The following is a 13,852-nucleotide window of genomic DNA, read 5'->3' as shown; positions in this document are numbered from 1 at the left end:
AAAATTCATTTTGAAATACTTTGTCATCTTCAACAACTTAATCTTCAGACAGTTTTATCAGGGAAGACGTAAATAAGTATCTTTCTATAAAACCTTCCGATGACTTTTGGTTTAAAATAGGGTTGACAAGAATTCTTCGCAGCAATTTTGGTTGCCAAACAAAAGGGTTGCAAGTTTAGTTTGTCCCATAATATTCATGGATTCTCAATACTCATCCATTTGCACTGCTCAAGCCATTTACTGAATAGTCACAACTAATGGGATGGGGGCAAGATGTCTGGGTTAGATGATTGAGAATTCGATCCACTGTTGTTGAGCCAAGCTGCGTGTCTAAGTTTGGAAATAAAGGCCTACTGATGTGGGTTGTTCTATTTTCTGCATTATTGGGGAAATTAGTCAAACGGTTTTGAAATTGAGACTTAATACTGAACAGGACATCTTTCCTGAAATGTTACATTAGTCATTGTTTTGCCTCACTAGAAACATGACGGCCAGTTCACAGTGATTCAGCTGGTTGGAATGCTGCGTGGGATAGCAGCTGGGATGAGGTATCTGGCCGACATGGGTTACGTGCACAGAGATCTGGCAGCTCGCAACATTCTGGTCAATAGCAATCTTGTCTGCAAAGTTTCTGACTTTGGCCTCTCAAGGATTGTGGAAGATGACCCAGAGGCTGTCTACACTACTACAGTGAGTTAAACGTGTCAGCTCATTTTACAATGCATTTTCGACATTGCTGTATGTTCTCCCAGCTCAAAGTTCAATGTTTGCTCATGTTCAGCAAAATATCGTTATGCTTGCAGCTGAGAGTCTTTGTAATTTGTTCAAAAGCAGCAGCTGTGGTAGGGAATAGTTTTAATGGGGAACGGCAGGGATCTTTCTGCCAACTGATTTTTTTTAAACTAGGAAGGCATTGGAGATAAAATTGAGAAATCCGACAACGACACCAAAGATGCTGTACTCAGAAGTCACTGCTAGTTAACACGACTTATTTTCTTCCCACCTTGTGCACCCAACGTTGCAAATTCAGCTAAGGTGGCACAGAACAATGTGCCTTTGTCACTGGTTACTTTGACTTCTCCATTTGCCATTCCCAGCGCCTAGATTTCTAATCTTTGTAAAAACAAATTAATGGAAAAGCTCCCATTTTTATAATGAAGCCTACTGAGCCATTACTCTCATTAGCTCCACCTTTACATCTAAGCATTTGTTCCTACCCTCTCAAATGTATGTATACGCTCCTAACAAGTAGCTGTGCATGAATCTCAGAACGCACATCAGATTGCATCATCCACCAGTAAATTATTTACTGTGCCCTAGGCGGCATCAAAACCCTCTAAACTATTTTCAGATGTGTCTTTCCATGATCTTCCTCACCTGTGTTGGGCCATGTTCTGTAAACTGCTCTGTAATGCCTCCATTATCAAAGATACACAGTAGATTGTGTGCATTTATAAAGGATAAAATACGTGTGTTTCAGAGTAGCTATCCTTCCCTAACTTTGTGCCATATCAAACACTTTATACTAAAGTTAGCCTTGTAACTATTTTAAAATGACTTTACTCATGGCATGGAACAAGAAAGCTGCCTCAGGCTAGGAGTGAGTAATTTGTTCAGTGAACAAATAGAAACTTACTCTTCCTAATGTTGCACTACATTGTGGACAAAAGTCAGAAGTTTTTCCTTCTATTGCCAAAGGGTTTAAATTAGAAAGATACAATTTTTTTAAATGCTCCTAATTGTAAACCAGGGTTCATTCACAAGTTTGGTCCTCTGTTTGTGCTTGAAAATGTACAATGAAATGACATTCACAAATTGTCCTACTCACGAACTGTCATGTCATCGGAATCACTTAATGTATCACTGGCTTCTAACGCACTTCTCGGTATCTGTCATCCTATACATGTGTGCACACACTGAAATTGAGTTCACTCAGTCTATTTCAGATCAGAACCTATGCCTCTGACACCTGATCCACCTTCTCAATAAATTATGATGGACTAAAACTCCCTTCAGCAAGATTTAGTATGCACCCGAGCAATCATAACTTCCCATTTATACCACAGCGATGATCAAAGTCTGAAACACATGGAGGTTACGAAGTCACAGACAATTTCAAGTCTACCCGAGGAGACAAACCAAGCTGATTTTTGTTAAACCGTAGTGCAGTGACTGCTTTATCAATCACCTGATTCCCTTTTTTACAGATATCAAAATCCGTTTTCTTTCTATATATATGGCAGCGATAATATCTTTGTCCACACAACAAATCATATCAATCTTTTGACTTTATTTTATGGCAATATATGACTGGGTTAATACACACCAAAGATAAGTCTTTATGATGCTTCAGATGGTTATTCACCTGCAGGGGTGAAAGATAGTGTTTTTTTCTAATGTGCATTTCCAATCCATGGAGATAATAAAGAAGGATTATATGTTACTACTATTGAAAAACTTGCCAAGTAAACATTGTGACTGACTGTAGTTGCTCTCACTGAAAATAACGGATACATTAACTAAACTAACAATAGATAACCTTATGTGTTGGAGGGAACTGCAGATGCTGGTTTATACCGAAGATAGATACAAAATGCTGGAGTAACTCAGCAGGACAGGCAGCATCTCTGGATAGAGATGGGTGACGTTTTGGTGTCGAGACCGTTCTTCAGACTGAAGGGTCTCGACCAGAAACATCACACATTCCTTCTATCTCATAACCCTCTGAGAGCGAAAAATAATAATTTCAAGTCTGCATTAAGTATGAACTTCCTATTAAAAAAAAGTGACCCTGGAATGTCCGACAAGAAACAACATTCTCTAAATCCACTCTTCGGATCTTGCGTGTTACAGTGAGTTCTCTCCTTGCTAAATTCTAGTCATTTTGAAGCCTCGCTTGTCCAACGATTCTCAAGACATTCCAGTGCATTAACATACTTCATATAAAAGGACAGCAGAATGTACATAGTAATTTTGTTGAAAGAAACTGGATTTGGTTCTCTCTTTATATCCATCCATAAAGCGCTTGTGCTAGGCAAGGCGTCTTTGCTTTGCAACAGTATGACAGTGCCCGGTGCGGCTTGGCCGCGGGGCCTTCCATCGCCCGGTGCGGCTCGGCCGCGGGACCTAACATCGCCCGGCGCGGCTCGACCGCGGGACTTAGCTGCGCACGGATCGGCCGCGGGGCCTTCAATCGCCCGGCTCGGCCGCGAGACATTTCAGCGCCCGGTGCGGCTCGGCCGCGGGCCATCCCCTTGCGGGGACTGTGCGGGTCGGTCGGGGACGAGCTGTCTGTCCGTGGGCGTGGGGAAGAGAGTGGAAGTTTTGTTGCCTCCATCACAGTGAGGGGGTGTTTGGAGTCACTGTGATGGACGTTTGTGTTGGGGTTATGTGTCTTGTGTTCTTTTTTTTTGTGTGACTGCTATGTAATTTCGTTCGGTACCTTGGTACCGAATGACAAATAAAGCTCTGTTGACTGTTGACTGTTGACATGTTTAGAGTAAATGTCTTGCATATAAACCATTGTGTACCTAAATGAATATGTGGTCACAAAGCATTCATGAAAGACATTGCAGAATATATCCTGTCTCTTGCAAGAATAAAATAAAAAACTGAATACAAATCCAGAATTCAGGATCTATTTCAATCTCAGTAAATGCCAAACGTGCCCATGTGTGTTATCATTTAATTGTGACAATGGAATCTAGCAAATTCAATGTCATTACTTTGGCATTTCATGATATCTTTTTTGCGTTGTCAGGGTGGTAAAATTCCAGTCCGGTGGACTGCTCCTGAGGCCATACAGTACCGCAAGTTTACGTCAGCCAGCGATGTGTGGAGCTATGGAATAGTGATGTGGGAGGTCATGTCCTACGGAGAGCGGCCTTATTGGGATATGTCCAATCAGGATGTAAGTTGCCCTTTATTACTGATGGAACAATTAGCTCATCACTTGTGGTTGAAATTGGATTCATATTGAACCATTGGGTAACAAATCTAAAATTTAGTCGTTGGATAATTGTTGTAAATACTCACTGTTCCAAGCCTGACAGGGGGAATTATCTGTAAGGTAAGAGGCACTTCTATCAAGATGATTTTTAATCAATGTATTCACTTGTGCAAATAGATTCCAAACATATGTCAGGCCCTCAATTAGCCCTAACTCAAGAAATAAAAATTGCAATTAATTCTATGCAGCCCACGCGCTCAAAATAATTGAATTAGTTCTCATTGTAAATGCAAGTCATCTCATGATGTGTTAGCTCTGTTGATTGAAATGACTGACATCAAAGACGTTGTAAAACATTGAAAAATAAAATCAGACTTGAAGTCGCTCTGCAGCAGGGCACTTCTCCCTTGAGAGAATTGTCAGCAGAAGGCACATAATTCTCCCCTCATCACGAATGACAGGTGAACCTTGCCGGCCTCAAACGAGCAAAAGGCAATTTTTATTTAGCTCTTTGGCTAGAAATGTACTTGTGGTGTGCAAGGTTTTGTAAAGTTTATTCAAAGCCCAATTCAAGATGCAACCAGTTACTTTGAGAATGGATAATACACTTCCCAAATTTGATCTGAATCCTCCATGAGTGAGAATTGTGTAAAAGAGGGTGGTCACAAGGCATTTGCAGAGTCCTCAAGCAGCAAGCACCATTATGTGCTAACAGTTGCAGCCAATGCATGTGGGGGTAAAATGTGTGTGAATGGCTTGGACTGCTCACTGAACCAGGTGCTGACTGGAGAGTCAAGACCTGCTCAGGCATTGAATTAAGGGAGCCAAAGCATCCTGTGCCCAGGGCTAGGATATCCAAAATACCCGCCATCTGATGGGTCGGTTTTCTTGCCAGTTTCTTAGTTTTCAGCCTCACCTCATGTCTGCTCTCATTATCGATGTTGTTTGGACCAGCAGTTCCTCGTCCAAGCCCCAGTCATATTTCTAATCACCCTTCCCAAGTCCATACATTACAGGTCCTCAGGTGTGCATAGAATGGACCCCTTCATCCCTCATCCCCCAACCACCTGTATTCTGCAAACTACCTGACTTCCTTGTCCACTTTGTAATGGCCGAGCTGGTGGAAGAGGCTCTTTTTCCACACAAGTTGTGCTAAGCCTGTTCTCATCTGAACACTGGCTTGAGCCTTATGTAAAATTGAGGTCCAGAAATAGGTGCACAACATGAAGCTGGAGACTACCCTGCACTGCACTGCTTTATAGCAACTTTGAGTGCAACATAATTTCCAGCCTTTTTGGTGTCTGCTTCCAAAACCAGGGTCTCACAATATAAGGAATGTATTTATGAACAGCCGTTACATCAGGAACATGTCCAATATTGTACTATAGCTCTAAATATTTGATCATCATCTACCATCTGCAGTTCCTTGTGTCTCGAAATATTTGAATATACACAAGGTTCAGTGAGAACGCCTGACCAGCTCAATGCTGCCAACTATCTGAAGCAATGTAGGAGGGAAATGCAGATGCCGGTTTACGCAGAAGGTAGGCACAAAATGCTGGAGTAAATCAGCAGGCCAGGCAGCATCTCAAGAGAAAAGAAATAGGTATATTGTCGGATTGAGACCCATCTGCAGACTGAAGAAGCGCCTCGGACTGAAATGTCACCTATTCCTTTTCTCCAGGGATGCTGCCTGACCTGCTGAGTTACTCCAGCATTTTGTGTCTATCTGAGGCAGTGGTAAGGTCCCTCTCATATGAGAAAAGAATAATGTGCTGGACGAATTTAGCAGGCCAGGGAGCATCGGGGAAATGGACAGATGATATATAAGAAAATAACTGCAGATGCTGGTACAAATCGATTTATTCACAAAATGCTGGAGTAACTCAGCAGGTCAGGCAGCATCCCGGGAGAGAAGGAATGGGTGACGTTTCGGGTCGAAACCCTTCTTCAGACTGATGATGTTGCAGGTTGGAACTCTTTTTCAGACTGAAATATCATCTGTCGAGTCTGAAAATGTAACTTGACGAAAAATGTAACTTGTCCATTTCCCTCCACATATGCTACCTGGCTGACTGACCTATTCCAGCACGTTGTTTTTTGCTCAATATTCTAGCATTTGCAGTCTCCTTTGTCTCCAAGTCCCTCTGAGTGGTTCAGAGCCTCCAGAGATATATTGGCACGTCCAAGGCTAATCCTCACAAAACTGCTGCCCCTGGTGGAGATGAAGATGCCAATCTGCAAGATTGGGTAGAGATGTAGAAAGTTAGAGTGTAGTGGCTAAGTTACTGGAATGGCAAATAGAGTACTATGATAATAATACTATCCAACAAATCCTAATGAACAACAATGCTGATATTGTGACCAATATCCAACCCCTCTACCTCCTTGGACCTCGATGTTGACAGGCAGAGACTTTTATTGAAAAAATATCTGCTTCTCTAAGATTTCTCCCCTTAGTGGGAATTCAGGCTATGTCAGGCTCGTCTCTGTCAATGTGTCTAAATGTCAGTCAGGAATTCCAAAATCTAGAGCTTAATTAATAAAGAGCTGCATGCATTATGTGAATCACAGCTTGCTGGAGGCAAGATTTGAAGTAACCCTCCATCTGACTTTTTTTATACTGGCTAACTCCCAGCAACACTCTCATCCTGATGCACAATTGACCCAAAACATTGATCACCCTTCTGTCTCCACATGCTACCTGCCTCGCTAAGTTCCTCAAACAGTTTGCTTTCTGCCCCAGATTACAGCAACCTAATAATAATAATAATAATAATAATAATAATAATAATAATAATAATAATAATAATAATAATAATAATAATAATAATAATAATAATAATAATAATATAATAATAATAATAATAATAATAATAATAATAATAATAATATAATAATAATAATATAATAATAATAATAATAATAATAATAATAATAATAATAATATTCATTTATTGTCATTGCAACGAGTACAACGAAATTAAAAAAATAGCCAATCCTGACGGTGCGTACAAACATATATGCAATAAATGCAAAAACAAATAAATACATAAATACAATTAAATACAATTATATTAAGTACAAGATTTTTTAACGGTGTTGCCTAGTGCAAAGGTAATGTTCAGTTCTCGTATGGCCCTGGGGTAAAAACTGTTCTTAAGTCTGTTTGTTCGGGATTTGATCGACCTGAAACGTCGACCAGAGGGCAGATGAACAAACAGACGGTGGCCGGGGTGGGATGGATCTTTTATTATTTTGCCTGCTCTACTGAGGCAGCGTAGGCTGAACAGGTGCTCCAGGGAGGGCAGTGAGCAGCCGATGATCTTCTGGGTCGTCGTGATGACCCTCTGAAGGGCCTTCCTGTCCTTTTCTGAGCAGCTGGCATACCATGTGGTTATACAGTATGCCAGCACACTCTCGATGGAGCAGCGATAGAAGGACAACATGAGCTTCTCCTGCAGGTTGGTTTTCCTGAGGATCCTCAGGAAGTGGAGTCTCTGCTGTGCCTTCTTTACTGTGGTGATGGTGTTGGTAGACCAGGTAAGATCCTCTGCGATGTGCGTACCCAGGAACCTGAAAGCTGGTACCCTTTCCACACAGACCCCATTGATGTAGAGTGGGTCGTAATCTCCACTGGTTTTTCTAAAGTCAATTATAAGTTCCTTTGTTTTGGAGGAGTTCAGGACCAGATTGTTCACTGAACACCATGCTGCCAGCCTTTGGATTTCATCCCTATAGGCTGTCTCATCTCCTTCTGAGATGAGTCCAACCACAGTCGTGTCATCCGCGAACTTGATGATGGTGTTGGTGGGATGGGTGGGGGCGCAGTCGTGAGTGTAGAGGGAGTAAAGGATGGGGCTCAACACACAGCCCTGTGGTGAGCCGGTGCTCAGTGTAATGGTGGAGGAGAGGTGAGGGCCTATTTTGACGGTCTGGGGGCGGTTGGTCAGGAAGTCCTTGATCCATTGGCAGATGGTTTGGGAAAATCCAAGGTCGGAAAGTTTGGTGACCAGTCTGCTCGGGATGACCGTGTTAAAGGCAGAGCTGAAGTCGAGGAAGAGCATCCTCACATAGCTCCCCTGGTGTTCAAGGTGGGTCAGTGCAGTGTGAAGAGCAGTGTCGATGGCATCCCCTGTAGACCTATTTGCTCTGTAGGCAAACTGGTGTGGGTCGAAGGTGGGTGGGAGGCTGGCTTTGATGTGCTGCAGGACCAGTCTCTCGAAGCACTTTGTGATGACCGGTGTGAGTGCTACCGGACGGTAGTCGTTAAGACCGCTGATGACAGACTTTTTCGGCAGTGGGATGATTATGGCGGACTTCAGGCAGGGAGGGATGGTGGATTTTAAAAGGGACAGGTTGAAGATTTTTGTGAAGACCTCAGATAATTGGTCTGCACATTCCCTCAGCACTCTGCCCGTCACACCATCGGGGCCTGCAGCTTTCCTGGGATTCACTGCTCTGAGCACGCGCTTAACATCATACTCCTGCACAGTGAAGGTGTTGCTGTCAGGTGCTGGAGAGGGTGTAATATCTGCCACTGTAGCTTTCACCTCGAAACGAGCAAAGAAACAGTTAAGTTCCTCAGCCAGCGAGGCGTCGCCGTCGGCAGTCGTGCGGTTGCTGGTCTTGTAGTTGGTGATGTGCTGGATGCCGTGGGTCATTGTTGGAAAAGTGGTCCTCAATCTTCCTCTTGTAGGACGCTTTGGCATCCTTGATGCCTCTCTTCAGGTTGGTTCTAGCAGCACTGTATAGAGCTCTATCACTAGACCTGAAGGCGGTGTTACGGTCCTTGAGGAGAGACCTGACATCCTTTGTCATCCAGGGTTTTTGATTGGGATACAACCGGATGCGTTTGTCGACGGTGACATTGTCAACACAGTTTTGGATGTAGCAAAGTACAGTTGATGTGTACTCCTCCAAGTCCTGATCCTCAAAAATATCCCAGTTGGTCCTTTCGAAGCAATCCTGCAGCTGCGAGGAAGCTCCTTCAGGCCATGTCTTAACAGTCTTTATGGTGACTGGAGCTTTCCTCCTGAGTGGGGTGTATGCTGGAGTTAGGAATATGGACAGGTGATCTGACGTTTACTGAAATTTCTCCAAACTGTAGAAAGAGGCAGACAATGATGACTCAGTGTGTAGGAAGGAACTGGGGATGCTGGTTTAAACCAAAGATAGACACAAAATGCTGGAGTAAGTCAGTGGGACAGACAGCATCTCTGGAGAGAAGGAATGGGTGACGTTTCGGGTCGAGACCCTTCTTCAGACTGGTGAGGGATAAGGAAAACGAGATATACTCTTTCAGATGACTCAAAGTTTAGTTAAGTTCAAAATAATTGTAAAACAAACATCGTTACTTTTGGAATTTGACTTTTTGATAAGCAGTCACTGTCCCTACAGCCTGAAACAGATGTTTATGTCTGTTGACTCATGGCAATTTTTTTCCTTTCTTTCCAAAGTAAATGAACAAATAGTCCATTTTTGTGCACTGACTCTTTAAGGTTATTAAGAATAAGAAAATACCAAAAACCACTTGGGATCTGTCTGTACAGTTTCCAGAAATCTGATGAGAAATAGACGAATCAAAAGCAGCTTTGTGTTTGAGATGCAGAGCAGGTATAAGGCGAGGCCTTAACTCATTCACCCGACACTCAAACCAGAGCAACTAGCAATCGCCAGTATATGTGCCAGCATCCACAATAAAGCCTAACATTGAATCCTGTCATTATCTGCCTTAAAACCTGCTTCACATCAGCCACCTCCTGTGTACTCCTTAAGCTGCAGTCATGCTGCATGTGCTTCAACTCTGAATCAACCAAACAAACTATGTCCACAAGTGGACCTTAATTTGAAATGGTTGAGGAGGAAAACCAAAGGAGGGAACTTGGCTGTAGGTCCCCAGTTAAATGCTGCTCTCGTGGAATTACAGTTTAAATGTAACCATGTCTGATGTTGCTTGTCTGACAGCTCTTGATGTTGAAGGTAACTCAGACTGTCAGCAATGGGAACACACATAGTTAGCAAAGCCACAGCAGAGAAGCAATTCCCATTCCCTCTTCAGAGCCAGTGAAGTGGCAAGTTTCATTCCCTGCCATCACTCTTCCCTACTTTCTTGTTAAATTACCCAGAGAAAAAAGGTTAGCCCAACCTCAAAATCCGTCAGGCGGGCTGCTGCCCTCATGAAACTAGGCCCGTTTCACTCACACGGTTTACTTCAACTTAGCCGTGCCCAAAATATTCCTCCAAATGGAAAGTCAAGATGATCATCTCAATGGAATAACTATCTCTGTACTGTCCCTAGGCCTCTTATTTTCTTGTTAAAGTTCTATCTGGTGCTGTCAACCAATAAATGTATTTCTAAAAAGCTTGTATGCATAGTACAGCCAGGCTTTCAAAAGCAATTTTTGTCAGTTCAGATGAAGGGTCCTGACACAAAACGTCATCTGTCCACTTCCCTCCACAGGTTCTGGTTGACCCGCTGAGTTCCTCCAGCAGATTGTTTCTTGTTCTGAATGCAGTATTGTTTTTTATATATAGTGACGGTGATTTTTTTTTAAAGTGGAGGAAGTGTTTGCTTTGCAAAAGTATTAATCTGCTTTCCTCTATTTCTGTCTAGGTTATAAAAGCTATTGAAGAGGGTTATCGTCTCCCTGCTCCCATGGACTGTCCACCTGGCCTTCACCAACTGATGCTCGACTGTTGGCAGCAGGAACGCAATGAGAGACCCAAGTTTGATCAGATAGTTGGGATTCTAGACAAAATGATTCGTAATCCAAACAGTCTGAAGGTTCCTGTGGGTACTTGCAGTAGGTAAGGGAAAGCATAAATTTGTATTTACTGCTTGTAAGTGATGGCAAGACAAATGAAGGATGTGGAGGCAGGAGAATCTAGATTTTCCTTGACTATTATATTTTGTCTTTTGGTTTTGGTTCTTCATAGTTTAGACTTCTGAGGTTAGAAATTTAATTGATTAGCACACAGGTCGTTTGTGCACAAATCACACCATGAACTGATTCAACACAGGTTAGATCTCACTAGAGATTATATGAACTAAGCGCGGGATTAGATCTCTTGACTGCTCCACCATTCCATAAGATTATGGTTGACGCGATTGTAACCACAACTCAGTATTTCCTGGTAACCTTTCAAGTCCTGCTTCCCAAGTAACTATTAACTCTTAAAAATATTATTTCCTTAAGAATATTCAGACTCTGCTTTCACTGCTCTTTGAGAAAGAGAGATGCTAAGACTCAAACCCCTCGGAGAAAAAAAAGATCACCTCATCTCTGCCTTAAGTTCTTGTTTCGAATCCCAGGTTCAATCCTGGCTTAGACGTTAGAGACTTAGCACGGTAACAGGCCCTTTGGCCCACCGACTCCACGCCGACTAGTGATCACCCCACATACTAGCACTGTCCTACACTATGGACAGTTTACAATTTTACCGGAGCCAATTAACCTACAAAACTATACATCTTGGAGTATGGGAAACCAGCAAAAACCCACGCAGTCACAGGCAGAATATACAAACTCTGTACCAGACAGCACCCGTAGTCAGGATCAAACCAGGGTCTCTGGCGCTGTAAGGCAGCAACTCTGCTGCTGCGCCTCTGGGCTTTCTCTGTGGAGAATGTGCACATCTCCCAAAGTGCCCTGATTTCCTCCCACATCCCAGAAATATGCAGGTTATCAGGATAATTGGCTACTATAATTGCCTCCAGTGTAGGTACGTGATAAAAGTAATCCAAGGGTAGTTGATGGGCATTTGAGAGAGGACGAATTGTAGGGTTACAATGAAACAAAAGAGGGGGAAATGGGACTGATGGGGTTGTTCTACTGGGTGCCAGTATGGACCAAATGAGATAAATGGCCTTGTGTAGTGAGTTGCTAGTCTAGTGAAGCTTCCCTTAACTATTTTTAATACATTAATATTCTTGCTTATCCAAGGAGTCCATTGTTTCAGATGTAGTCTCACCAATCCCCCATACAACTGAAGCAGAACCTCCCTGGTTCAATATTCAATTCCTAATTTGGGGAAGGACATCCTTGCTATTGAGGCAGCGCAGCGTAGGTTCACGAGGTTAATCCCCGGGGACGGTGGGACTGTCATATGAGGAAAGATTGGGCTTGTATTCACTGGAATGTAGATGAAAGGGGATCTTATAGAAACATATAAAACTATAAAAGGACTGGACAAGCTAGATGCAGGAAAAATGTTCCCATTGTTGGGGGGGGGGGGGGGGGTCCCGAACCAGGGGCCACAGTCTAAGAATAAAGGGGAGGCCATTTAAAACTGAGATGAGAAAAAACTTTTTCACCCAGAGAGTTGTGAATTTGTGGAATTCTCTGCCACAGAAGGCAGTAGAGGCCAATTCACTGGATGAATTTAAAAGAGAGTTAGATAGAGCTCTAGGGGCTAGCGGAATCAAGGGATATGGGGAGAAGGCAGGCACGGGTCACTGATTGTGGATGATCACAATGGATGGCGGTGCTGGCTCGAAGGGCCAAATGGCCTCCTCCTGCACCTATTTTCTATGTATCATCATAATAAACAATATTCTGTTAGCTCTTTGAACTACTTACTGTATCTCCATGTTAACCTTTTGTGAATCATGCACTAGTTTATCCAGACCCATCTGCAGCTCAGCATTTAGGTAATGCACTTCTTTATTATTCTGACCTAAATGGACAATATCACATTATTCCCCATTTGCCAGATATTTTTACACATATGCATTTCTACATAGCCTCTTTGTGTTTTCCTCAAGTTATTTTCTATGTTTGCTGATCAGCAAATTTAACAAACATCCTTTCAATACCTCTGAGTTGTGCAACTATATCTATGTTGACCATTTTTCTAACTACGTGAATTCCATATTTTTACATTACGTCTTTCGTCTTGGCTATTCAGATGCCTGTTCTGGTGTCACTGAAACGCTGTGATTGCGTTGAACTCCACTGCCTCTTCTATATTCCAGAAATCAACCACTTCCCGTGTGAAAATCTTTCCTGTCTATCCTTGCTCTCACATTAAACTTATTTTAGACGCCCCCTAACATGGGAGAAAGATTTTTACCATCTCCCCGATCCATACTGTCGTAAATCTTTCATACCTCTGTCAAGTTAACCCTCAGCCTCCTTCTCTCCACTTAGGCTCTCCAATCCCCCCTTAAAACTAAAGACCTCCAATCTAGGCAACATACTAGTGAGTCTCCTTTGCAGGTTATTTATATAAATGGTAGAAAGGTGGACGCCACCACAGAACCTTGTGACATATAAATTGATTTATTCACAAAATGCTGAAGTAACTCAGCAGGTCAGGCAGCATCTCGGGAGAGAAGGAATGGGTGACGTTTTGGGTCGAGACCCTTCTTCAGACCCTTGTGACATATAATTCGTTACATCTTGCCAATCAGGAAAAAGACCAATTTATGCTTGTTTTGTTTCTTATTACGAGAAAAAAACTTCATCCTTGCCAAAATGTTGTCCTTTCGAATGAACTTTTATTTTCCACAATAACGTTTCATGTGACACCTTATTAAATGGCTTCTGGAAAATTAAGTATACTCCATCCATCAGTTCCTCCTTATCCACAGCTCATTACCTTTTTTAAAGTCCAAAAATTAATTTCCTTTTTTACACAAATGATTGCTTTCCTTGAATCCTTCCAAACCCTGTTGTGACATCTTTAATAATACCATTAAATGTTTTTGCAAAGACAGATGTTAAACTACCTGGCCTGCATTTTGCTGTTTTCTGTCTTACTCCTATTTTAATGAAGGAGTTACAGTTGCTACTTTCCAATCTAACAGAACCCGGCCTAAATTAAGAATTTTGGAAAACTGAAACCTACTCATCAACTCTCCCAATAACTACTTATTTTATGACCCAGAGATTTTTGTGA

General features: G+C 42.4%; 1 protein-coding gene across 6 annotated transcripts in view; it reads left to right on the top strand.

The window, feature by feature from the left end:
- Positions 1 to 13,852, top strand: part of epha7 (eph receptor A7) — a 265,558-nt gene that overhangs the window by 234,005 nt on the left and 17,701 nt on the right. For 5 of the 6 annotated variants that reach the window (XM_078399674.1, XM_078399673.1, XM_078399671.1 and 2 more), the window contains 3 exons: positions 481 to 690; positions 3,761 to 3,910; positions 10,566 to 10,759. The exons of the other annotated variant lie outside the window; for it this stretch is intronic. In XM_078399674.1, the coding sequence (XP_078255800.1) occupies positions 481 to 690; positions 3,761 to 3,910; positions 10,566 to 10,759 (554 nt within the window). The remainder of the gene's footprint in view (positions 1 to 480; positions 691 to 3,760; positions 3,911 to 10,565; positions 10,760 to 13,852) is intronic. 6 annotated transcript variants of the gene reach the window in all.

The sequence above is a fragment of the Rhinoraja longicauda genome, chromosome 5, assembly GCF_053455715.1.
Source record: "Rhinoraja longicauda isolate Sanriku21f chromosome 5, sRhiLon1.1, whole genome shotgun sequence".
NCBI lineage: Eukaryota > Metazoa > Chordata > Chondrichthyes > Rajiformes > Arhynchobatidae > Rhinoraja > Rhinoraja longicauda.
Note: the sequence above shows the minus strand (reverse complement) of the source record. Positions and strands in the feature narration are given on the sequence as shown.